A 27,632-nucleotide genomic window follows, 5' to 3' on the forward strand; every position below is an offset into this window, starting at 1 on the left:
TTTGTTCAGCTACTTCTGACAAATATGATCCCAAGGTTATTTACCTTTAATTTAGGATTCATAATGTAGTTCAAACTCCAGGATAAATATGTTACAAACAAAAACACTCTGCATTTTTAATCCAAATACCTTTTATTGGCACTTTTTAAATAAAACAATAAATCAGAAATACAGACATAAATATTATAATACTGCAATAAAAAAATAAGAGTAGCTAAAGGATGACAAACAAACATACTGTCTCTTAGTACTAATTGTACCTCATCTTCACCTTGTCAATATCCTCTACAAACACAAAAAGCAAACACTAATGTCCCAGATTTACTCCTATGCCTGAAACTGGAGCTATCAAAAAGACATTTTTAGTGGTCTATTTAACAACATTCAAGTGATTCTAAAAGTCTGTTGTGACATTTTCATTACAATTATCACAATAATCAACTTCCAACTTAAACAAAAATATTTTTACAGCTCTATGGCCGGTTTTGTGCATATAAAAGTCACTAGCACATAGAACTTTACAAATTAGTGCTAATACAAAAGTTTATCAAACAATGTACACACATAAAACTGTGCACGTATGCGAACATGCATGTGCAGACACATACACACACAATGTACAATAAACATACACATACACAACATGATGGAAAAGGACCAGCCTGGTCAAAATGAATGCCAGCAGAGGTCATGATAACCATGCCACAAGAGAGTCAACATGCTTTCAAGGTTGGAATTACAGTAGGATCTCTTCAGTGATTTTACATGTTTTTGAATCAGCCTAACTTATTCAAAAAGTCTCTGTCTGATCCATAAACAGGAGGTATGTGGAGCTCAAACCATTTAAAAAAAGTATAAATTGTGATGCACTTGAACATAAAAAAAAATCTATAAAGCAAGGCTTTTGTATTGTTCCAACAGGCATTATGTGTTGACAGGCATTGACTATCATTGATGCTTTGGTAAGATAGATAGTGGTGCAATTAAGATATATGTTAAAACCAAAATAGAACATAAAAATATGCTGCTAAAATTATGATTATCAAAAAAAGGCTCCCTCCTTCATTCCAATCCCTGTATTCTCTGGGAGATTGTTGTGCATTTGCAGAGTGGTTTCAGATGTTGTTACTGTGTGAAATTAACCACCAATTTTACAGATGTTTTTCTTCCCAGCATTATGAATGGCACCATGTCTTTTTTCAGCGCTACTGTGAAGTTTACATAAACACAGTGTAGAATTTGGGAGTTGAACAGTATTGTTCAGTTTGCCTCGTAAAATGAGGCAATAATAAAAAATAAAATCAACACAGGCATCAGAGTCAAACCTTTAAAAAGATATGCAGTATATGGTTTGAACCTGAGAAATGCAGGCAAAGTACAGAGGAAAGGCCTGTATTTCAAAACCTCTGCAAGTATTTTGGTATATTAAAATCTGGCAGCAGAAATAAGGGGGAAACCCCTGTATACTCAAAGAAAGAAAATTCCTGCTATGTGGTTCAGGTACAGTTTATCAGCGGATAGTTGCTGGGCAGTAGGGGTGAGATCTGAGTCCTTTTGAAAGGAGCTTATATTCAGGCTACAGAGGCAACTTTGTCACAGTTGCTGGTGTAATGGACGTCTGGTCTGTCGGTCTCAGAGTGCTTCCTGTTCCAACAGGGAAGGGTGAGCAGAAAGAGAATGAATGCTCCCAGAACAACACAACTCCCACTAAAGTAGAACGCCAAATCATATGACTGCGTCCAGTCAAAGAACCACCCTGGAAAGTGATGAGAAAAACACAAAGTCAGCAAGGATTCCTGCCAGATACAGCAGTCAGCTAAATAATGTCATACTGGCTCCTAATTGAGGATGACGTGCCCTTTGACTTGCTCTGCCTGCCAGCCTAATTTAACATTTTGATTTTTTAAATGTCTCCGAAAACATGACCTTACAACAGGGTTTATTGCTACACAAATAAAGAAATAGGTGTACCTCTTCTACCTAAACAATCATTTCTAGTGTAGCAATGTTTACAGATTAAGATAAAGACAACCCTCTTACCTACAACAGGGGGTCCAAGCATGATCCCAAATCCCCCGAAGAACATGAGGATGCCATGGGCTTGGGTCAGTCTGTCCAAGCCGACAATCTTAGTGGTGATGTAGGAGGTAAGGGACCAGTTTCCAGAGAAGAAACCCAGGACAGCAGACAGGATCTGCAGTCCCGCATAAGTCTTAGTGATGGGGATGAGGAGTAATGCAACACCTCCGGCAAACATGGTGAATGCGTACAAATAGATGCTGTTGATCCACCTTATGTCCACGAGAACACCCAGCACTAGCTTACCCATGCAAGTGGCGATGGCGCCTATTGATACCAGAGGAATGACACTAACTTCTTCAATGAGTCCCTCGCTCTGCGCCACATCCTCTATAAAGAGCACAGGAGGGAATGCCCCCAGGCTGAACAGGAAGACAGCGATACAGAAGGCAACCATGGCTTGGTCCTGCAGGATCTCATACATGGAGTGCATATACCTGGAGTAGGCCTGCTGTTTCTTTTTGATGACTTTCATGATGGCAAACCCGGCAAGGAAGCTGCCTTTCTTCTTCTCTGTCTGAATGGCCAAGTCCTTAGCATCGATGGTGATGAGCAACTCCTTCACCATCAGATTTTTGTCTGGAGTGGTTGCACTCGAACCTGTTGTGATCTTCAGGTCATCTAACTGGGGCTTCTCGAAAAGCTGCTCCTCTGTGTTGCGCTCCAGGGCGGCCTTCTGTTTGAGGTAGTACCCCGGCATGTTAAGGGGCCTCATGAAGCCGGCGCACGCCATGAGGTTTAGTGCTACAGCACCGATGATTAGCAGGCAACCATCCAAGCCGTACAACACAATCAGCTCGTTCTGAGCGGTGGCATAGATGAACGCTCCAACACTTGTGCCTGGGTGAGGTAGAGGAGGACAGAAATTCAGTGCTTGTGCAAAACAGTGACAGATTAATCAATTGAAATTAAATCCATTATGCGTAGAATCTTATATGAGCGCAGCACATTTCAAATTATTCTCATGCCATGAATTTTAATTTGTAGAAAAATTAGACAATGCTGATTAAAACTGGTGCAGTCTCTCTATTTTAACTCATTCATCTCTGTCTTCACATCTGTCTTTTTTGATACTGCCACTGGTGGAGCCGAGGTCAGGAGTAACCTTAAAAAGTAACTTGTAACACGTGCCCTCTCTGGTTGAAAGTTTCAAGTCTATTTCACCTGTGACTGTACCGAGCATTACTGTTGTTTGTGGGTCAGAGGTGGGTTCTGTTGCAGCTGTAACCACATCCACACACTGATGTAACAGTGTACTGACACCATGGAGTACTTTTCTACATCACCGCAGCAAGGCGAGAAGTTAGGATGTTAAATTGCACTTGAAAATTTAGACTGTGACATAGCTCAGTAGTTCTACATTAATAACAGACTGACTTAAACTTTGGGTGCGACTAATAACCCTCCATACAAAGGCAATGCCATCTAATACAGCATTAGAACATATAGTCATTACCATCAACATTTTGATTCTCAGCTGAACCAGAAGTGGTCACTGGTCACCAGTCCACGTCCCTACCTAACAGACAACTCTGCCTTTGCTTTTCTACAGATGTTTACCTCGGCTTCACAAGTCTCCAAGCAGCTCATACATGCAAGACGTATGCAGAACTGGTGGGGCAGCAGTACCTGTGGTGACAATGCCAAGGGCAAGGCCGCGTCTCTTGTCAAAGTACTGGCAGGTGATTGTCAACGTGGCTGCGTAGACCAGACCACAACCCAGGCCTACGGTAGGAGAGAGGACAAGGACAGACAGGAGAAGAATTTCCATTAGCTCAGGTGAAAGGGGTAAAGGCTTTTCACTTCTAAAAATATACCAGAATGGGAATTCAATTTCAGAGTACATAAAAGGAAACTGCATTATGTTTAATGTGTGAAGGGCACTTATATTTCTTCCAAATTCTACAAATATGTATATTAATCTACTACTTCGTATTTTTAGTCATGTAATGCTGCAGAACAACATGCATGTGTGTGGTGTATGCCCTCAAGAAACCATTACAAGCATGAATTTACAATTTACATAAATCTGTAAGTTCAGAGGGCACTGTGCACAAAGTTTCTTGTGCAATACAATTAGCAAAACATCAAGGAAGCACATGATGAGAAGTAAACAAGCTGCACGTGCATGTACAGTCACAGCCACCGTCTAAGAAGGGCATCTCTAAAAATAAATGTCTGTCTTCAAATATGCATGGCCTCCCCTCTCCAGCGCTGCTTGTGCGAAAGACATTGCTGACTGTAAGGGGTTCACCAGGATTAAGCAAGGCTGGGCTGTCACTTAATGCGCGATAACAGGTGGTGTTGGGCCTACGCAGGCAGACTAGTGAGGGTGCAGAGGTAATAAAGGGTCACATGGGGATCAGGCAAAGTAGCAATGTGTTTTTTCTTTCAACATCTCAAACAGTGCTGTCAAATAAATAGTGCAAAGCTCAAATGTTTATCTTGTCTCAGCGTTTTTCTAAATACTTTCAGTGTCGATGATATTCATTAACTGGTAATTGATGAAATTGTCAGCCTTTGATGTTACATAATAGTTGGACTCGACATGTGCCCCTGCATGTTTCAAATGATTATACAATGTGTTGCGAGATTGTCATATGATTGAGGGATAAGAAGCTTAGTTAACTGCCATGACTAAGAAATCATCAAACACATTTTTTTTTCTCAGGCTGACAATTACTAAGCCTCCACCTTCTAGTCTGTCTGACAGTCAGGTTAATTAGGTCTCCAGACCGTTTGCAGCATTAACTTTGCAGGCTTGTGTCTTGTAGAGTACTGTATAAAACACACAGGGGGACTCCCCCCAGTGTTATCATCAAATGTTTCCTTACCAACCACAATCCCATAGGAAAAGATGAGGAACTGCACATTTGGAGCAAAGGCACTGAGCATCAGGCCGCCCGCCACCATTACGCCGCTGAAGATGGTCACTGGACGGGCCCCAAAGTTGTCCACGCAGGCACTGCAGACAGGACCTGAGAGAGAAGAGGTAGAAAGACAGACAGGAGCAGAGAAGAAAAGATGGAGAGAATCAGAGAGTAGAAGAGACACAGAGAAGGAAAAGGTGAGTGACAGAGGTATAAAAATATTCAGGGAACAAAGGATAGTGATGATATTCTGCTGCTTAATTTGCTGTATTCTGGATAACAAACAGAGTTTCTGAGAAAATCAAAGCCCATTTAACAAAGCACTGCTGGGTCTGACCATGACACTGACGCATCACATTAGGTTCAAACCTGTCAGACGTGTTGCCACATCATTCAAGAAGATCTTGTAAGGTCCAGTGTTTATGTTTTACTTGAACATTTTACATAAATCAAATTAGTTCATAGTTTAACTGCTCAATATCCAGTTTCCTTTCATTTCCCTTTCAACTCACTTTAAAGTCGGAAAATTCAACTACGTGATCTATCATCTACTGTTTGTATTTATTTGCTTGTCCCAGCTTTTTCACTACAGGTACATGATGTATGTACTGAGTGTAATGTTCATGTTTTCTCAGTGCTTCCTGAATACTCCAATATCCTGAGGTTGTTTGACTCACAGACTGTGACATTTACAGTTTCCTTCCCCTCCAACCAGGGGGAAGACCCTGCTGTTGTGCAGCAGGAACTGCAGTGCTGCAGCTGTCTGATAGCTGGGACACGTGTCCACGACTTGGCCAGACCCAAGGCCAGATCTGTCCAGTCATGATTTTCACTTCACTCCTTTGAAAAACAAGACAGCAAGAAGCCAGGCTGAGAGGCAAGCTGTGCCTTAGACAGAAATGTCAGCCAACACGACTATCTATCACTGATCTTGTCTGCTCAACAAAGTCATGGAGCATAGCTTTATAATATCATTCAGACATTACTGAGTTTTTGTTTGTTTTGTTTCTCTTAACAAGTAATTCTTACATTCACACTCTACCGTGCTGCCAAATGTTTAGACTCCTCGCTTTTCTCATTTAATTTATGACTGGGTTCATGTAAGTTTATATACACAACCTTGCTCAACAAATATGGTATTTGTTCAGTCTCTGTTTCTCTCCCAATCTGTGTCTCAATCGGTCTTTCTTCTTCTCCCTCTGTGGTTAGATTAAGGGCTAAGTGATCCTCCTACATTCATAGCATGGATGACTTGCACTTGCTTTGCTCTCCTAGAAATCAATAATAGCAACTCTGCTAAGGGAGCTGCAAAGTGCCCATCTTTGTGACAGCATTGTCTTTTTTTTCTCCATCCTATTGAAACATTACAGTAAGGGGAACTCTTCAACACCTGTTGCTATAGCAAACATATTCCTTAGGGATAGTTTGATTGCTGCTTTATATGGCAGTCATTCTTCAGACTTTGAACATGTATTGTGTCTGCTGTGTTATCAGTGGCATCATGTGGTATGATAATTGAGAAGGAGATGGTAAGATAGGTGTAAAGGTGAGTGTTTAGTGCTCTACTTTAGAACTCAGCAGATATAATATCTCTCCCTCAATCACTCATGTCAGCAGATATATTGCCCATAATGATATCCAATGCCAAAATATGAATAATCAGATGCTAAAAACAATAATCTGAATGAGAAGAGTGCTGCAAGATTGCACACATTTTCCTCAATTTCCATCTCTCTCTCTAAACATGACTCAGTATCAGGATTTTCCCAGACCCATATCACTGATTCAATTCATCTGGCATTTAATTTGGCTTTTTAACCCTAATGTGGACCCATGTCAAGGATTATTATATTGCATGCTACTCACTGGCTATAAGTCCCACTCCAGCCACAAGGGAGCCCACCCAGGCCGTCATGCCCTTGCCCTCCTGGAAGGCATGCAGCCACTCAGGGTAGAGGACACCCACTGACTGGGGTGATCCATAGGCCAGGAGCTGGGCCATGAAAGAGGCGACAACAATCGCCCATCCCCAGCCTCCGTCCAGCACTTGATTAGATGGAGCCATGGTGCTGAAATTACTGCTGCCCTCTGTGATCTGCTACAGCTGTGACAGAGCAGAGGTTCCTGGAAAGAAAATAACAACAAAAATGACAGAAATAAGGTTAACAGCAACATAATTCAAAAGATGATCGTTTGGAGCACATGAAAAGTCACTCACAAAATATACACTTACACAGAGCCTTGATGTAGTGAAGGCTGCTGCAGCACTTGGCCTGGCTGGACAGGCAGGTCACCTGTGTGAGGTCCTGAACACAGACTAACTGCAACTTAGACATAGCCAGCTGCCCTTTTTGTTCCTTTCTCTATAACCACACCTTGGAGGAGGAGAAAGTAAAGAAAACTACACTGCTAGGTGCCCCCCCCACCCCCCTTTTTGTACCTTTAACCCCCCTCTTCCATGATTCAGCTCTGGGTCTTATAAGACACTTGGGGAGGCTTGTCTCTTGTGCTGACCAAGTTTTTCAGACCTCTTTCATGAATAATTTGTAGCCCAGAGCAACTTTATACATCCCTGCAGCAGCATTACTTTGTTTACAGTGAGGCTTCTGTGTTGGGGAAAAGTTGGTGCAAAGCTCTTCAGATTTGTTTGCTGACAAAGCAGGATTCCTTCATGTTGCCAGTAAATATTATACTTTTTTTCTTTACCAAAGACAATAATATCCTGAAGAGAATCGTAAGGCTATTTCCCCATGGACTAATTCAAACAATGTCTTCTCTATATTCATCAACAACAATACCTGTCATGTATCGCATCTTATTATTTCAATACAAACATAAGCATATTTTGCTTATTTTATTGAAAACACATGCGACACTCACCTCAGCATCTACAAAAACAGCAGCAGGCGCGTGCAGAGCTGCGCGCTCCACGGGAACTTTCCATGTAGGATGGTTTCCCTATTAAAATCCCTTCTCACAGAATCACTTCAAATGACATAAACAAGAAAGCATCGTGCACGGATGCTGGTCTGTCTGAGCTGGGATCTATGCTGCCCGTGTTTAAAGAAAGCACCCTGCATCATCTATGCGCATTTTGCGTCCGTTTCAGTCTGCTTTGTAGCCGGCGACAAAACCGGTTCAAAGCTGTTCTTGCTGGTCCAGCAGCAGCTCGAACGCAGCTACAGGAGGAAAAGCGCTGCTTCCTCTTGCGCGCCTGGAGCGCACAGCAGACAGAGGAGCACAGTCTCCCCCTGGAGAGTCTCTCCCCTCTGGGTTATACTGTATATATATTATATTTTCTCTAGATACATCTATAAAAAATATTATTTAAATAATTAATAACTCAACGAGAAGCGTGCACACACTCACGCACATGCACAAACACAAAACGATTTACCTGATAGGTGTCCGGGCTGTACAACACAAATTAGCCTCTTTTTATAAAGCACCTCACAAAGCAACATGAAAAGTTAAAATAATAATAATAAAAATAAATATAGTTTAAAATGAACCGACTCTGCTTTATTAACTTCTCTAAAATATCTTCCTGGTCAGGCTGAAAGTCGCGGGTTCACGTGTTTACAAAGTGGGTTGGGAGTATGGGCCACTTCTCTCCTGGAACATTGTTAATATTGCCATCAGGCCAGTCTGAACCGGTTGATGGATGGTAATAACAACACCACAGTGCACCAGCAGGGCGCAGTGCCTGTAGTTCTGTCCCTGGTGAGCACTGGCTCATGCAACACATGCACAAAACTCCTGAATCAAAACCTTATCAGCCTTCACATGACTGAAAAAACAACACGAGTTTGATTAAACCTTAAAGAATGTGAGAGTGATACACGATTAAGCAGCAACATGTAGACAGTCTTCCGCGCAGCTACCATGAGTTAAAAATAACCTGAAGGGAATCCTGCAGGAAGGGAGGTAGATGACTGCAGGATACGCTGAGTGTTTAATAAAGACAGCTCCTCTGTGAATATTACAGGAGTAAAATACACTATAATAAATGTAAGTAAAATATTAACGAAGAGGCATTAACACAGAGTGGTAAAGTAAAATAAATGTAACCAAGGAAACAGGTGAATTGTAGCCCTACAGAAAGTATTTATAGCTTATTACTCCAATTTCTAATTTAATTTCTACATTAAAAAAAAAAAAATCTACATTATCTGGGGGCATTTTATCAGCCTTAACTTGATCAACATACCCTGTCTACTCAGAAAAAACACACAAGAACTGGACACAATTTGAATTACATTTCAATGAGCATGCACTTATACTGCCCTGTGAGAGCAGAGAGAATAGTTCTTCTTCCTCACACTGCAGCAGCATCATAAAGTTATATCCCCATGTGATTGCACTCATTCTCATAACCTCAGGTCAGAAAAGAATGTGGAGCCATCTCCACTCCTCTCCTCTGCTCTATTCCACAGCAGAGGAGAGGAGTGGAGAAAAGTGAATGGAAAGAAGAATCCAGAGAAAAGTGGACACAGAAGATGAAAGGACAGGGAGCAGAGTAAGAAAGAGGGGAGGGATGTAGAGAGCAGACCAGAGGTCAACCTGGTTTTCACAATGAATGCACCTAAAACTCTTCAGGAACTTTGATGCTTTTTCCCATAGCTGAGGTCTGCTGCCAGGAAAGGTCTTACAGAACAGATTTAGGCTTTATAATCCCCTTCTGCTTGAAAAATGAAGGGAAAAAAGAACAAGCAAGGCACAGTTAATTGTGCTCTACACTGGCATTACATTGACATGTTGCTCTAGACCAGTTTCAACCAGACATAGTGCATGTAGGGGACAGTGTGTATGAATCAGAGGGAGGGCAGGGAGTGGATTACAGAGCGGCTATGATACACTTTGAACACTATTGACTACAGTTTGAATCAATGTTGGTGCTGTATTTCCCTTACTTGCATAAGTTATTCAGTACATTTATTCGACACATTTCCGGGTTCTGTATATGGTTCACTACATCTACTGGGTTAGAAAAGTGGTTTCGTAACCTTGTTTTTTTACCCACCTTTTCAATTTACAGTGAAAATGAAAGCAGAGACTGGAATTTATTATTTATAGAGGCAATATAACTGAAACTTTGCAAAGCCTCATTGTTTCCTCTAATCATAATATATTTGATAACTAATCTATGTTCAGTATCTGAGCTGACAGTTCAATATGTCAGGTCTGAGAGGACACAGGGCACATGAGGGCATATAGTCTACCAGAGAAAAAAAAACCTGGATCTGTGCCTTCTTTGTCATAATGATCCTGATATTACAACATCAGGTGGTACCACGGCATAAAGGCGGAGACACTGTTGACCTAAATAATTATTGGCCTATATCTAAGCTGTCAAAAATCCTTGACTTACTAGTAAACTCGGAACTGTGCTTTCCTGGAGGTTAGTAATGTCCTCCAGCCACAGCTGTCAGGATTCAGACTTTATTGCAAGAATGAGAACTGCTGCAACAGCCAAATTATATATAATCAATAATGATAACAAGCAACAGATTGCTGCACTCTTTCAGAATCTGTCGAAGGTTTTTGTAGAGTTGATTAAAACATTTGGTTATATATGATGCACATGTCTAATTTAATTCATAACTTGCTTGTGGATGTTTTGAATCAAGCCCCTGAAATGTTGATGGTGTCCCACAAGGATCCATTTTGAGGCCCATAATATTTGTTTTATATAGTAATATTTAATGAAATCAATAACCTAACCACATAGGAACTTGAAAGCCAGTGGTCTATGTGACAGAATATCACATGCAATATATCCAAAAATTGACAGAATATATTAAAATGGGAGTGAAGTCCAACAAAATGAAATTTGAACCATTGCAAAATAGATTAGTATAATCCTAATATCCTGTTTTGCGGACCACTTTCAGTCATTTGCCTGCCACATTTGCAAACATGAACAGTGAGATTTCATGTTCAAACATAACTGAGCAATGAATAGGCAACCTTGTTAGCAATTAAATCCTCAATTATTACTCTATTCACTATGCTCAGGACAGTTTCTTTGGTCTTTATCAAACTCAAAGTCAAGCTCTTTAAGTTGGTGGTCCATAAAAGACGTAAAAGCATGTGGTGTGGTACCAGCTGTTTGTTATTTATCATAGTGCCGCTTTCAAAGTATCTTGATAAGTGGAGATAATCTAACCTTGCAAGATTGCTTTGCCCAGGAACACAATTTTCGTCTTTCTTTATATGTCATGTGCCATCTCAGAATTTCTCGTCAAAATGAAATTTCAATGGGCAAACAAGATAAATTGTTTTATTTTGAACATACCCCATCAAGACATATTTGTTTACTTCTGCCCTAGCTGCAGGGCTCGCATTACCCATCCGCAGCCCATTATTAAACACACACTTCCCAGCAGTTTTAGATGAGCTGACCTGATATTCTTTATGTATCTTTTCTTTTTTCTCTCGCACTTTTGTGACACCTGAGAAGCAGCAACCTGCAGTTCATTTACGCAAGAGGCTTGGCAGGTGTAAACCCACAGAGGCACCCTGCAGTCTGGATAAATCTCTCTTGGTGCGGCCACCTAGATCCATAAAGCTGCAGAGGTGAAAGGCCACTTTAGCACCCAGCATGGCCACACTGAGCCTCCAGTCCAGATTCCTGCTTGGATTAGTTCAGGTTGCTGGCTTCAAGCAGCAAGTGAGAACACTGCAACATAGTAGAAAAACACAGGAATCCACTTTAGTTGTATCAGAACTCACAGCAAGTCTTTGGACAAAGATATACTCATGTCACTCGTATGATGGTGTATATTTTGATCCTGTTGAGTTTGAACTGACAGTATGTGTGCATGGGCTTCAGTTACCTGTAGGGACCTAATGGAAGCCTAATGTGTTGCATAAATTGCCATCTCTTCACTGTTCTCCTCCTTCCACAGGTTATTGCACCCACATCACAAAGGTTTACCATGTTAAATGATCCTGGAATGATTGACTTATGAAACACTCCTCCGGTTCTCAGCCAGTTAGAACCAGTTAAAACCATGTAGACTAGGAAATGAAAGTTAGATATGGGCATAAAATCATGAGTCAGTAGAGCCGACGCGTTAGGAGGCTTATCACATTATGTAATTCTGTTATAATAGATAAAGAGAGAACTGATTTGATTTGTTTTTGCGTTATATGCTAGCAGCATGGCTTTATTTTAAATAGCATTAATTTGAACATACTAGATTATAATAAACCATGGCCACATATTTGACCACGTTATAGGCTGAGGGCAGAACTGCATATGGCACAGAATGACAGGATTGTAAAAAAAAAAAGGAAAAACATGGTGGTAGCATGTATTCACCATTTCCTTCTTAATAATGAGAATGCCAACATTTGCTAATTAGCAGTTAACAAAAAGGACAGCTCAGACTGATGATATTGAGATATTTCAGGAAGATATCATTTAAAGTCATGAAGACAACAATAAAACATCAAGTCTTACCAGTTCTTAAGTGTAGAGAAGCCTGGGACATCAGTTTCACACGTGTCCCGTCTTCAGATCCCTCCGTGCACATTTAACACTAATCGTCATGAAAGGTGATTCTTCCATTACAAGAAATATTAAAATTTTTCTGCCTTTGCAGATAGTGTGTGGGGTTTTATGGTGCAGATCTATCTAAGGCACAAACATTATCCATCAGTGGCTGTAGGAGTTTGGTGGGATGTCAAATTTTCCACAAGGAAACATTCCAGTGAAGCTAAATGCACAAAAAGATCAATCCAATATGGAAACTGTGCACCTGTTATGATCTGTTCAATTCAGCTTGTGGAACACATCTCAGTCTCCTGTCGGGAAAGTATGATCATTAAGAAAAGACTTATGTGCAGCAGTTCAGAAGTACACAACGCTTATCACATTACAAATGAAGAGCAAATACTATCCATAAATTTGACAATTAAAAACAGGAGTTGTCATCTCAAGAGCTTTAATCATACATAGAAATTTAGTTCAACAGTACCATTCATTTAGAATGTTTTAGCAGTATGTATATTTAGTGTAAAGAGCATTATGTTTTTTTTTCCTTTTTCTGATGAGGAATATCCATAAGGATGATAGAAGCTTTCAGAAATACACCAGAGAGAGAGAGAAGAGCAGAGAAGAGACTGAGTACATGACTAAGTTGTAACACCTCAGACTACATTTTTAAACACCTCAAAAGGCGACATTTATCTGTGGTTTATGTACCAGCGTCCGTCCTCCTTGATGTTTTTTTTTTCCTTTTTCACTTTAACTGAAGAGCAGCAGAACCTTGAATGCTTTCAGAAACTAAAATAACTGTGGCACGTGCCCCATTTGATCAATGCCCTATAATGGAGAAACTCCTAGCAGTCTTTGATGACACCTCTTGCTGACCTAGCTGTTAAAACTTTGGGGTCGGGGTGAATTGTTGACACTGCTTAAGAGACAAAAGGAGGAGGGGTGAGCTGGAGTGGAGGACATTACTGCAATCGAGTGTCGTATTATAGGCTTGAAAAGAATCGACCACATCCATCTATTAATTCATCTGTTTCCTTAGCCATACATCCATCCATTGATCCAAACATCCAACCTATCAGAAAACACCACCATGAAACATACTGTATGTGCTGTTTGTGCTATCTTAGAAGCGCCACAACAACAATTCCAACCAGCTAAAGTCCCAAGCAAAGAAAACAAAAACATAACATGTACAAGACAGAAGGTGGAACAGATAATTGGCCTACAAATCCCAGAAGCGATTATTTTTCTGTCCATCCATTCCTTTTAAGAGTAGTTAAGTAACGCCACATGTGGATTTGGCAGGCGGCTAGCTTCACTGAGCTGCCATCTTGTTTCTTTCCCCTCTAAAACTTTTGAAGCTGCTTCTTTTGTGGAGTTGGTAAAGAGTAAGAAACTTGACTTCCAGAGCTGGTAATGATGGAAGCTGCTGTTGCGGTAGCGTCGTGGCATTCAGTGGGCGCACTCACGTGCAAAGACAGAGACTGTGTGTGTGGCGTTAAGGCTGGGAGGGAGGCTGCTGTGCTGCTGCTGCATGCTGCGACATAGCTGCCGGGGAGGACATGGACTGGACCATGGGCTGAGCTGGTGGGGGTAGCGGAGGCTGAGCCTGCTGTGCCCCTGAGTGCGTGTTGGGGGAGGGTGGGGGCGTTGGACGTTTGAATTTGTCAGGGCTGGTGCTTCTTCTTGGGGAGGGCCTCTGTTTGAGAAGGAGAGAGAAAACAAATGAGCCTCATCTTGTACAGAACAAGTGGATGGTAGCATTCTAAACATTTGGTACAAAAACTAGAATTTGGATAAAACTGGGGTGTTTGTAGAAAGTTGTGGCGCTATTCTCATTTTAAGGCTGATACAACTAGAACATGCATTTGTATAATGGAGTGTTAAATAGAGCTAATTGCAACAATACTTTTGTTTGGACAGTGTTTTCTAGGTTACAAGCCATCAAAGGGAAAATAAGATTGAGTGGCGAGGTTACTCAGTCATGTTTCCCCTGCTGAGCTATTGGTAATGAGCTGACAACTGAAATTCCATTCAAAGGAATGAAAAGAGAAAAGAGAAAAGTGGTTTAGAGAAAAATTAATCTGTCTGAGGTTCTGATCTCCCAGAGAGAAATATTTGCCTGTTTAACTCCTGGGTGGGCTGCATGATGATGGATGAGATGTGGTCTGTACCATCCACATGCATCAAGAGAAAATGAAAGAGAGAAAGAGAAAACTACAGACACAGCTATACAATACCACGGAAGAGTGGGAGGAAAGGATTAAGTATGGAAGAAAACATTGGTCAAATGTTTAAAGACAAATTGCTATTAGGTAATCAAACTGAAGTGGCCGCATCAAACTAGTGTAACACTAGTAAACATAATTATAGCAGTGAGACAGTTCCTATTAGGTCACATATCTGCACATGGTGAATTCATACATATAGGGAAAAAAGTCATTTATGAAAAACTAGAATTACCACCTTGTGACTGTTGCAGGGAATATGGTCACAATCGAAATGATCACTTCATCATTTTATCATCAGCAATATGTGTTAAATTGTGTGATAATTAGCAAATAAATTCTTGAGTTACGGCCAAAAAAGTGTTTTGTGAGGTCACACTGACCTTTGACCACCAACATCTAATTAGTTCATCCTTGAGTCCAAGTGAACCAAATTGAAGAAATTGGTGAACGAGAATCGGACGGACAGACAACACAAAAACATAATGCCACGGCTGTCACACAGGCACAAAGAAAAATGTACATTTGTAGGAAACTGTGAAATCTTAGCAAAAGGTTAAAGAATTAGTCAAAGGTGTCAAGTCACAGTGACCTGAATAGCACGTAACTGGCAGTGTTCCCATGAGAATGAGTGAGATGGGTATTTCATAAACCCAGGAGCAATGAGCAAGTACAGAAGAGACGGGTCAAAGAGGACTCTTCTTCTGCACTGTTGTTTTTAATCACATCATCAAAATTAATTAAAACCAACAGACAGCCATCTGACTAACAGCACTAGAGACTGTTCCTGCGAGTGTGTTTTTTCCAAAATATGAAGTGCTATGTCACATATCAAGATCAACATGGCTGACAGCTGTGTAACCTCTCCTTGGTGTTCTCTGGGTGTGGAATATCACTGCTAAAACAACACAGTGGCAGATCTTCATTTAAGCATGGTTTGTGTAAAAGGACACAAATTGCATGCAAGCTAACACAAGTTCAGCATTATTTGCACATATACTAAATTTTTTTGATATCCAAATTTTTCAAATTGTTCAAAAATAGGTGCGTTTCTCCTCCTGTCCAAAAATGTGGGCTTTTCTTTTGGGCACCCCACTTTTACCTAGCTTTGCAAACTGTTGTCTTATCGGTTTGTGTACAATATACAGGGTGGACAGTAAACAGGCAAAAGGCTGTGTGCTGCAATCTGCTGTTAAAATCCCAACTGAGACACATATTTGGAATGTGCTGTATACACATCCAAAGAATGTTCATAAAACATGAATGATATTGGTATAGCCCACGTGTCTTAAATGGAAATGCTAAATTCTGAAAAAATTTGGAATATCCAAAAACAATATGCTGTTAACATGACATAACAAATCATCAACAGTCATATTTGTATAATAGTGGAATATTATTGTACATGTAAACGTACTGAATGTCATTTTCTCTTTCTATGTCTTTCTCATTAAGTCCCCTTTTTCCTGAGAATACTACACTTATCACTTCTGCCTTAAATAATACTGTCAGAGAATTCAGGCTTATCACTTTACAAAGCATTGTGAAACCAATGTCAGACTGGTCATCAGTTATACTGGGAAAAATCCCAGTGGGCTATTACATCAGTGGGCAGGTGGACCATCAAAAAATCTATAGTTTTTACTGGCCCTGTCAGCCTCTACTGGCCTTCTCTCTGTGCCTACTATGGGGCACGACTGAGGTCACAATTAAAATCTAATTTATTTATCATTTCTATTGGGACACATTTTGCTTTACATCCCTGGTAAAATATAATAGATCTTGCAAGCAATTTTACAATATACAAGACTAAGTCACACCCTAGTATTTGGCTAGACCATGTATGGTTCAATGTGTGAAACTAAGGGCATAGTTGACAACTGTTGTGGAACCACTGTAAACAATTGATATCACTGCACAGTATTTGCCTAGTGTCATTCGGTTTCAGCCCTTTATCTGATTGTTTCTCTTCTACCCTCTCTGCTCACATATGCTGTAACTGAAACGCAGCCAGTTAAGACTACATGTTAACCAGCAGTCACTTCTGGCTACACTGCAGGATTTAAGCACCACACTAATAGAAACTGTTTGTACCAGTTCATTTTGAAAGAGCAACTGGAAAACCCGGCCGCCTGAACGATGTTCTAACTTCATGACACAGTCTGGTGGCATTCAGCTGACCAATGGAATAAGTTGATCACTCAACTCTATCCTTCAGTCAGGCATGAATGACATTCATGTTTATAGGGCTGGCCGCTCTGTTGTGGTCCAGCAAAAGAAAATTCAATAGAAAAATTATACTTGTTGATTGTTCACCTGTATTTTTATACCTAAGCTGGAGCAACTAAAACTGTGATTAGATCTCTTTGAAATAAATATTTGAGCTTTGGGTTGCAAACTCCATCCAACAAGAAATCCTAGTAAAAATTGAAACAAACACCTGTGACATCTTGAAAAACTCATTATTTAGGAGATGTTTGGTCAAGGATGTGTGGGTGGATGTTACTCACCGCTACGGCGTGAGAGGAGCTTCCGTGGACGTGCAGGGCAGGAGTGTTATAGTGGGAGATGGCAGCTCTGGACAGTGTAGCTGGAGGGGTGAAGCCAACTGTGTGGCTGCCATATGAGAGACCTGTGACAGAGTGGGGGCAGGCAGGAAGAGTAAGTTGCACATACTGTATGTACTTTTTTATAAAGTCATTAGATTTGACTGAGAGTCAAAGTACAGCAATTTCTCTTCTTAACACCAGTTGCATAATTATTTCATCCTAGACTGATAGCTGAACACGATTTATACCAGGCTGACAGAACAGAAACAGAGGTGCTTTGGCATCTCAGGTCTGTTTCGTCACTAAGCAAAAACATTGAGGCTATAATCTGACATCTTACTGAATCACACCAAACATGTCTTAATTTCCTCTGAATTGCATTTGCCATTAGGGCTCTAGGATTTAAACATCCAGGGCTTAGATGCATTTTCTAACTCTGTGTCTACACAGAAGGCGAAGAATGAGCAGCATGTTAGCTGAGCAGCAGCAGCACCTCTAGTGCTCCATCTGTGAAACCCTCTGACACGCTATAACATATGCTCAGTTACTCAGTATTAACTTGCTTTAAATTGCTTTTGTTGCAGATATCAAACAATTCATTATTAACTGCAGTAATATAAACAACACCAGGAGTACAACCGTTCTGAGTGAATCCTTTAAAGACTTTCTTGAATATCTGATAAATCTAAAAAAAAGAGTAACCATGTTTTTGTTATTTGGCAGATGCACTGACTCAATTACCTGTGTCATTCTCTATTATACATTTTAATCAGAAGAAGGGACTTGTTAGGAGCATTGCAAGATATAATGGGTATTAATGGTAAACTTTGTAACAAAGATAGTGTGTGCTGGCAACAAGTCATATCAACTGATATGAAAGGTGCTTTTTATTATCGTGTTGGCCATTCCCAATGACACAATATACCTTGTGGACTGCAGTATTACTTGGACAGAGGCCATCTCAAATGTACCTACCAGGTGATATGGGTCGGCTGGAGCTGGGGGAGGGGGTGTAGGGAATAGGGCTGGACACAGTCCTTGCTCGCAAGCCCTGTGCAGACATCTCATTGAAGTACCTGAGAGGGTGAGAAGAGCAGTTTATGAAAATCAAGTATGATTCATGTATGGCTACATGAAAATAAGACACAGTATTATTTATCATTATATTATGTTGTTTTCATTCACCTGCCATACCCTCAAATTTTTCAAGTCTCTGAAAAAGAGAAATCAATGAAGAATCCTAAAGGTTTATGTACATGTGCCTTCAAATACCATTTATTTAAAACTGTTCTGTTAATATGGTGATGATAAGAAAAATCAAGCTTAATTATGATACCTAGGCAAGTGGTAACATGTTAAAATTATATTAGTATTTTAAATTATATATATTACATAGCACCTTTCATAAGCTACAATATTACTAGGTGATCCAAAAAACAGGAGCATAAACCTAATAATAAACGTTAAAGAGAAACAATACTGAACCCTGCAAGAAGATCTCATACTAAGGGGGAAAGAGCAGTTTTTTTTGTCAAGCTTAAGAGTCATCACAGCAAACACAGTCTCGTCTTGATTTTAGACAGGGGGACCATCTGGATACAACTTGCGCAATTAGGGTAATGACTACCAGTAGTAAAAGGGATCACACAAAGTTTAAAAAGGCTTTGGCGTAAATGATCCTGATAGCTTCTTTTCCATTATATCAAGATAACACAGATCTGGTAGAATTAAACTACACTATGCTACTGTTAATGATTTTCATCTTTGCCTATGTTAACACTGGTGTGTGAAGAAATTTTGGCTATAGCCTGAAACAAAACTGTATGGCAGTATTTAGGATTCACAACATTCATTTTATGATTCTATGAAAAAACACAGAGTGGGTTGTGACATGCAGACAACAGCTTTGGTTAATGGGCACCATGTTGTTACCTTGCTAATCACAAAGAAAGCCTATACAACACTGACAAATACTGGCAATTACAAGAGTAACTGTTGCATGCTGAGGTGGCACACATGCTTGTTGTCTTTTGCATCTCTCACTCTTTTGTTCCTTCATCTTTTCATTCTGACAGGTTCAGGCCCCCTTCATCCAATCAGCCGTGTCAGCAGTGTAAATGGCCAATGGAGCCAAATGCCTCTCCAGCCACTCTGCAACATTATACTCCAGTGCACAGGCCAAGCCATTTAACAAGATGAAGTCTCTCTCAGCCATTTGCCTTGATTTCCTAACACATGTGGTTTTGTACCCCAGTGTTATTGTGCCATTTTTGTAAATCTGCCCTTATCATGTGTCCCATTCTTTACCTCTCATCGTCCATCTCCAGACTGGATTCACTCTCTGACAGTTGTCTGCACAGGGCCTCCCTGCGCTCCATCTCTCTCTGAAGCTTCCTCTGCAGTCGGATGTTCTCCTCCCTCATGTGTCGCTCCTCCTCTATGTACTGGGCACGCTTCTCTGTATCTGAGAGGGCACACGCAGAACAAATGACATCAGTTGAGATATCCACATCCTGGCCACTGTATATCAACATAAACACCAACATTGATCTTCTTGTAAAATAAAAAACTAATAAAAATAAAAGGGGCCATCTAAAAACTGCAGATGCAGCATGATATCCTCCTAAGACCTCCAAACACAATTCAGTTTGTGCAGTACAATGTTTGCTTTCCAAGAAGGTGAAAGCCTGTTGAAGACAACCTCTACTAACAATAGATCATCAGTAAAGCACCATCATGATGATGTAATTGTTTCCAGTAGCATTGCTGTCTTGCTACTTGTCTCAGCTTCTCAGAACATTGTGTTAAAGGTTAGACTGATGGCTCCCTCTAGTGAAAAAAACAGAGCATAGACTACACAGTGTTGAGGGACCATCCCAGACAAGTGTTTAAACTTTAAAACTTATCTCCATCAATTCATTTCTTGGCTTAAGCTGAATCGACACATCCGACTGTCTGAACAAATAAGGGTTATTAACTTCAACATAATGGTGTTTACTGCTGTGCTAGAAGCTGTTTTTAATGTGTCCGCAAGCACCGTTCATAATGCAATGGCCTAATATGGATTCCTCTTCCTAGTACCACATGCTTTCCTGAGTGGCCTCATGTTTTAAAGAGACAAAGTAGAGTGAAGGTGGGAGGAGTATATTAAGACAGTTGGGAATAATCAGTGACATGTTCATTAAGAGGCGCTGGGAGGAGATAGTTTAGTACATTGTGTTACATGTTATGAAAATAAGTGTTCAAATGTCAATGCATTGTCATAGACATCAATATAAGGCAGGATCTATTGTGCCTGTCTATCGAGCTTCTTTCTGAACTAACCAGTCAGTCAAGTCAGTGGCTCCTGAAAATAAATTATTCTCCCTGAAATGTTAAAACGAGTTATAATGTCACCAGAAGGCAGGAGCTGTGAGGATCTTTTGGTTTTCTATTGTTCTTGCCATTCAATAATTTGCCCCACAGAACTCTCATGATCCAAGAAATGCTGCCATCACCTCACTGAACACAACTTAAACCTGAATTTTACATGCACTGAATTTCATTTACAATTTAATGTATTGAAATCTACTTTCATAGACATGAAACTTCTATAATATTGCCCATCACTCACAGAGAACATTTGTTTACATTTATGGTCTAAGTATCTTCTCAGCATATGATAAGAAAGGGTACAGCTGTAGCTGTTTTGTAAACTCCTTCCTTGTGCATTAAATGGTAAATGCTTTTCTAGTCCTACCAACCACTCAAAACATACTGCATACAGCAGGACACATGCGGACTGGACGAGCCAGGAATCAGGAACCAACCATCCTATTAGTGGACAAACTGCTCAACCTCCAGAGGCATAGCCGCCTGCCATTAGTGTTTAAGACAAGCTAGTGTTATATCATCTCATCGCAAATTTTATTAACCATCTATATTGTCACATAAAAACCATGAGACAAAGTGTCAGTAAGTGTAGAAGTCATGAAACAGATATTGTAAATATGGTCATTTTATGCATTTAAAATGTTACTCTTAAAATAGTCTCAGATGTTGGCGTGCTCTTGAATGCATCAACAAGATCACAGTTCACAACAGTCCCCCAAAACATCCTTGAAGGCACCATGGACAGGAATGGTGCCTTCTTGCAACTGTATTTCCACGCAGTATCAATGTAATATATAGTGCAGACTAGGGTTGAGAATTTTTTTGGACATTATCAGCACTTGACCTCTTTAGAAAATGGCACTAAATTTACCCTTAATGTTTTATCTTTAGTGTAGTAAGGTGTAGTATTTACATCTGTGTCGCTTGTTTCTAGGTCACAACTTTCTACAGATGGAGTGGAGGCTTAACTTGCTATATTAATAATTCTAATAATACTACTATTAATAGTAAGTAACAATGATAATACTCAATAGATGGGCTTTTCACAAGAAAAAAAACCTTCTGCCCTGTCTGAGGCTCATATAAGTCAAACTCAAAGTAACAACACCAATGATAAATACTCAGAACAATGAGACAGATTATCTTCGGGGCTAAGACCTTTCAGAGAATCAACAACATCAAGACAAGGCTTGTCGCTGACCACTGTGTAGTTCTACTTCTTCATAAACCCTCGGATGTCTTTGGGTGTAATGTGACCAGTGAATGACAAGGAGGTAACGAGGCTATAAACTGTGTCACCACAAAGCCAGAAAGTATCCAGTTCTTTCATGTCAATGTAAAAAAGCCAAGCCTGGGTTTAGGTTGAATTTGCCCTTCACTGCTTATCTAAGGATCAGTTTTACCAATCACATCCTTAATCAACACTTAATCAACATCTGCCACTTCAGAGCCCACACCCCACATGGATCATGTGACAAGTTGAGAGGCCACTTACGCTGCAGCTCAGTGGTGCGCAGGCTTTTCTTAAGCCTCTCCACCTCATTCTTCAGGAAGCGGATATGCCGCATCATGTTCTCTGGCGAGTCTATCTCCATGGAAACATCTCTTGGGGAGGGAGGAGCTGATACAGGCTGGTCCAACTTCTCCTGAAGGATTCTAGTTTAGGAAACAAACAAATCCCAATGTAACTGTAATTCATCAACTGAAATAATCAGCATGGTGACCAGCTATTTAAAATAAAATATATTTAAGATTCCTAGCTTTAACATGGGTCTTAACAAAAGCCTAGACTTTACAACTATAAAACAATCTATTTTATTCTCAAAAATGAAAACTTTTGAACCTTTTCAACCCTTCCTCTTTTACAGCAAATTTGGATTGAAAATGGCTCTGAAATTACTGACAATTTACATACATAATCAGGCCTTCAGGATGTTACTCCACTAAAAACCATTACCCTGAAAATCTGTTACCTAGAACAAAAAGCTACTGTTAGTCGATCACTGGTAATTTTACTCTGCATCATTATGCATAATTGCAGCTTAGTCATTTGTTTAGAGTGACAGACAGGCATTTTATGTGTGCCTCTGACTGGGCCTGTTTCTGTCAGACACAGAGAAGGGACATGAAATATTGGGTATACTTACACAAAAGCATTATTAGTCCAGTCAAGATAGACTGAAATATGACAACGATTTTGTAATTTTTACCAAAATATTGCTGAAATTTGCTGTTTGGCCGTGTCAAGATATTGTGTCTACCCTAATTTAAATGGAAACATCTTTGGGAAAGCAGAGCACTGCAGGACAGCTTTAAGATAAGTTTTATAAGTTTTAAGCCAAGATAAAAATATTACACAGAACATGAGCAGAGTGCTTTTATAGACTATGCGTCACAGCCAACCCATCAGGCTTTATATTTTTAATTAGCACTACTAGTGAAACTATTGGCTAATTTAAAGATTTGTTGAGCAACAGATGATCCACCGAAGAAAGCAACAAGATGTGGGTGAAAGCTATGGAAAATTTAAGTTAGAGTCTTTGACCCATTTGCTAATATTACTGAAGAGGTTTTGGCTTTCAAATTTGTTCAAGTATGAATATGGGTGTAAAACAAGCTTTGAATTCAGGCCCACAAGTAGCAGATTCTAAAACATCTACCATTTGTAGATACTGAATGGGTTGACACATATAAGATCATTCCACACCTTTTTTCAGCCTCCAGTTTGTCCATGCGTTTCCACAGTCTGTTGACCAGGGCTTCTTGTTCCTGCTCTAATGTGTTCTCAAGGTCGATCTTCTCCCGCCTCAACTGGAGAATAAAAGTATGAGAGAGGAGTGACGTTCAGAGATAGAAAAACCTTGACGTTGGAAATGATCACAGGACTGCACAGAAGTACACTGTACTGCAAAACCAAGCTTTAGTCCCTATGTTGGCATGTGAAAGAGCCACATGATAGAAAAACAACAAAGCAGCATAGTCTATATATAAAATAACCCTAAAAATAAAATAAGCTGTTCAGTAGTGTTTTTTGTGGTGAAATTAGGTCACAGTTTTTGGTGAACGTGTCATTTGGTTACATCTCCATCTGGGCAAAATGCACAGTAGCATAACATAAGCATCATTCAGACACATACATTCATGAGTGAACAACAATGAATGCATGCAAGCACATCTACAGAAAAATCCTGTCATCATAGCATGGAAATATTATGGTGTGGCTTCAGCACACACAGGTTTGACCCAGCCACAGACCAAAATGTTCTTTCCAGCTAACATTCAGTGGGAAAAAGTAAGGGTGGTGAAATTTTAGTGTCTGACACTACTACAACAACTGGACACACAGATTCAGGGATATACTGTACCATACTGGATCCTGAAATCTTCTTACTCTACCATGTTAAGCATACCTGTTCCAGGGTTAGTTGCTTTGAGATGGTTTCATTCTCCATCTTCTTGATCTTTTTCATGAGCTTGTTAACCTGGAACTCCTGTTCCTGTTCCAAATGCTGCTCCAACTCTGCCTTCTCATGCTGGAGCTAGGATGGACAAGGGGAGGAAAGTGCATGGACAGAGGAAAAGAAGAGGGGGTGAATGAAACCACAGCGATGAGAGAGAAGGGAGAGGAGCAAGAGCACAAGAAGAGGCTCATGGTGAGTCATATAAAAACAATTTGATGACCACAGTGAACAAACACACTGGTGTCAGATCATCACATTTAGCTTACACATTGAGAGTGTAGCAAAATGGGAAGCCAATGTCACAATTCCTCCTGAATCATGGCTTAACTTCTCAGAGGAATAAACAGTGCAAAATAATGATTTGGCAACTAAAGTAACCACCTCTGGCAGCTCACCAATACAAAGAAAGGGTGCGGCTCAGCACTGATTCAAAACGGGACGGCTGTGTGATAGATTATATGAGTGATTACTCATTACGGGAAAAGGGATGCAAATTCATTTATGGGAAAAGGCTGGAAAGAGAAAAAATAACAATTTCCATTATGCTACGACCAGAAACAACGAGAATACTTCAAAACAACACAGTTTATTTTAATTTACAATGACTGCATTCACACAGAGTTGAATGCTTGTAGTATCCTGACTGAAAGAACAGGCCACCAAGTTTTGCCACACCCAGTGCAGCCAATATTCTTCTAATTAACAATTAGACAATTAATTAGGAATTGTTTCGATAATGTGCCTCCCTTTAGCGAATACAATTACTAGTTACTCTATACCAGGGCTCCACACCACTGTACTGTGAGGGGGAGTGGCAACTATGCCCAAGTGTGTGTGAAAATATATCTGTTCATTTTCAGCCTATGGACACCTTGCAGAGATATTTTATCCCACTTTGGTTCTTGTGTCCTTCAAGTAAATGCCATTTGTAAGCAACAACAGCACAGTGGCAATGTGCGCATGTGTGTACATACTGTATATAATGGTAACTGTGCGAGAGCTTTTCCTTTTATGACTCCATCAACGGTAGATGACTTCAGTTAATAAGTCCATCTTCAAAAGTAATGGTGGGGAAAACGCAGGTCACACAAAATCATTTTCAAAAGTGTTTCCTCAGAGGAGCATTTCAACACCCAGTAAAATAAATGACCACATTTGCTCAATTCTCACTCTATCATCACAAAAGTAAAGCACATGCCCATGTTATAAAAGCATACACATACACACACTATGGGCCATATGTCACATCAAAGTCTACAGGCAGAGGCAGGCACAGGTTTGTTTCATGTTAAGTGAGAAGGCAAGACAACAAAAGTTCATCTATATGACCTTAACAAGGGTCTGCTGATGTCCCTTTCAAATTCCCACTTCTCGACATATCAACAAACCATTAGGATGCATACAGCTAGCCATTCAAAGTGTGAGAGTGTGCATGCATGTGCTGTGTGTTCTGCAGTTAGGAAAATAAGATGTGGAAAACAGACTGAACCAAATAACCGACAGACGCGATGAGAGTAATTTGAGAGTCATTTCTAGTAGCTAGCAGCCGCAGTGAAGTCATCTTGAGCCTTTCCAGGCTTCAGGCAAGTACCAGGACAATTGATGATAATGCATTAGCTGCCGCACGCTCATACATGAGGTGGTGTGCAGACACACACCCAGCGAACTTATGCTGAACATGCTTGACAATACTGCAGCCAAAAACTTTATAGAGCATAATAGAACAGTAAGAAAAAACTCTGTATCACAGTGATGTTTGTTATCAATATGATAAGTCATCAAACAGGGTGAAGGTTCAAACTGATGTTAGACTATCTTCCATTGTCCCCGGTATAAGCAACTACAACCAGTGAGGTAAAAACTGGTATTTCGAATCTTGTTCCCACTCACTTGCATGAGTTTCCTTGACAGTTCATTGGTGAGAAATTCCTCCTCCTTCTCATAGTTGACTGCTAAGGTCTCCTTCTCCTTCTGGAGGGCCTGGATCTTCTTAAACAAGGTGTTGCTGATAAATTCCTCCTCCTGCTCTGCTCTTGCTTGCTGTGGGATGGAAACAAATGGGAAACAATGGTAGAGGCAAACATCAGTAAATTAGACTCTTAGGTCTTGCACATCAAACTGTGATTTTCACTTTTATCCTGATTAAATTGTAACAGCCAAAAGTGCATTTAGATATACTACAAACACAAGTACACCACCCAACCAAATCTGCTGCAGTGAAGTCTCTCAGCCAAAGAGGAAGCAGAATTTCCCCTAATGACTCAAGAGATATTGCAGTAATGGGTGACTGACAGTAAGGGAAAGAGTGAAACATGGGTGCACTAAGGAAATGTGTTTGGGCAGCTACAACAGCTAGCATTACAGTGTGATGATACGTCTGTCCTTGTTAGCACCAGTCTCAAATTATCCACCCTCATTCTCCACTGCCCTCAAAGCTAAATTCTGTTTTGCAAGCAGAAAGAATATGTTAGTAGCTCAAAACAATGAGAAGGACAATAGAAACCGAACAACTAGTTAAGCCTCACATTAGGGTGGTATGGGTGCAGTGTGGCTGATTTGCCAACATTAAAGCCAGGTATTTAGCTAGCTCGCTAAGTTTGGCCTGCGCATCTATCCAACAGATCGGTTACACATTTTATGAAGCTGAGACTGATTAACCGAGCATGAAGATATATGACGCATCGGTCTATGCCAGTGCTGCGGCTGGGTTATTTATTTCATAGTCGGTTACCTTATCCTTGTTGGACATAACGTGGTGACAATGTTTAGCAGTGAGTAATCAGCTGACCAAATAGCTAACATCAGTCCGGTAACTTGCATCGTGAGATGCCCACCTAATTTTTAACGCCTTTTAACATGACGTTCGCCGTGGAGCTAATATTAGCCAAGATTAGCAGCGGAAAACAAAACAAAGCAAACTAGCTGGCTATCTCTGCAAAACCAGCTAGCAAACGTTAGCCCGCTGGCTAAATTAGCAACATATCCAACTAACGCTAGCTAGCTAATATTAGTGGAGCTAGCAAAACACCAGAATGTTGTGTTCATATACAGATAACCTTTCCATGGAATACATTAAATGTGTCAACATGGACTATTTAGCACCAAACAAACAGCACCAGCCACAGTTAACTTACTGACAAATACAATATAGTAAGTGGCGTGATAGCATCTAGCTAGTTAGCCAGCTGCCGTTACTCACAATGGTGACGCTAGCTTTGCGGAGGTCCCGATTCTCCTCCTGCAGGGCTTTGCACTTGAGTTTGAACGTCTCCAGCTCAATTTTAAGAACTTTATTTTCTTGCTGTAGGGAGGCCAGGCGGTTCGTCAATTCCTCCAAACGAAACTGTGAAATGACTATGCTCGGTTTCCCCGAATTTGAAGCGGAGGACGACATCGGGGTGGCCGAGCTGCTCCCAGCTCCGTCGGTGTCGCTCTCGCTTGCGCTGTCCGCCATGGTTGTGCGACAGTGTGGAGAAGAGAGGGCGACGGCGGCAGCAGCAGCGTTTGAGGGGCGCACACAGCAGAATGGTACACCGTGTGACCTTGCTCACGCTTGCCGGCATAGCGCC

General features: G+C 40.5%; 2 protein-coding genes across 4 annotated transcripts; both read right to left on the bottom strand.

Annotated features, from left to right (window-relative positions):
- Window positions 1-113: 113 nt before the first annotated feature.
- On the bottom strand, window positions 114-8,543 carry LOC130181806 (monocarboxylate transporter 9-like). 3 transcript variants are annotated; one of them, XM_056396236.1, is made up of 6 exons: window positions 8,347-8,543; window positions 6,816-7,073; window positions 4,914-5,057; window positions 3,709-3,804; window positions 2,041-2,919; window positions 114-1,756 (listed from the first exon to the last, which is right to left on the bottom strand). In XM_056396236.1, the coding sequence occupies exons 2-6, from the start codon at window positions 7,012-7,014 to the stop codon at window positions 1,572-1,574; spliced, it is 1,503 nt and encodes a 500-aa protein (XP_056252211.1). In that variant the 5' UTR covers window positions 7,015-7,073; window positions 8,347-8,543; the 3' UTR covers window positions 114-1,571. The 3 variants fall into 3 exon arrangements, with proteins under 3 accessions (XP_056252211.1, XP_056252209.1, XP_056252210.1); XM_056396234.1 differs by lacking the exon at window positions 8,347-8,543 and adding an exon at window positions 7,830-8,320; XM_056396235.1 differs by lacking the exon at window positions 8,347-8,543 and adding an exon at window positions 7,183-7,324.
- Window positions 8,544-12,884: 4,341 nt separating this feature from the next.
- LOC130181726 (coiled-coil domain-containing protein 6-like) lies at window positions 12,885-27,597 on the bottom strand. Its single transcript, XM_056396107.1, has 9 exons — window positions 27,263-27,597; window positions 25,954-26,103; window positions 24,013-24,141; window positions 23,310-23,413; window positions 22,098-22,258; window positions 19,538-19,694; window positions 18,206-18,306; window positions 17,192-17,313; window positions 12,885-14,152 (listed from the first exon to the last, which is right to left on the bottom strand). The coding sequence occupies exons 1-9, from the start codon at window positions 27,515-27,517 to the stop codon at window positions 13,952-13,954; spliced, it is 1,380 nt and encodes a 459-aa protein (XP_056252082.1). The 5' UTR covers window positions 27,518-27,597; the 3' UTR covers window positions 12,885-13,951.
- Between the last annotated feature and the right edge of the window lie 35 nt (window positions 27,598-27,632).

Source organism: Seriola aureovittata, chromosome 14, assembly GCF_021018895.1.
Source record: "Seriola aureovittata isolate HTS-2021-v1 ecotype China chromosome 14, ASM2101889v1, whole genome shotgun sequence".
Lineage (NCBI taxonomy): Eukaryota > Metazoa > Chordata > Actinopteri > Carangiformes > Carangidae > Seriola > Seriola aureovittata.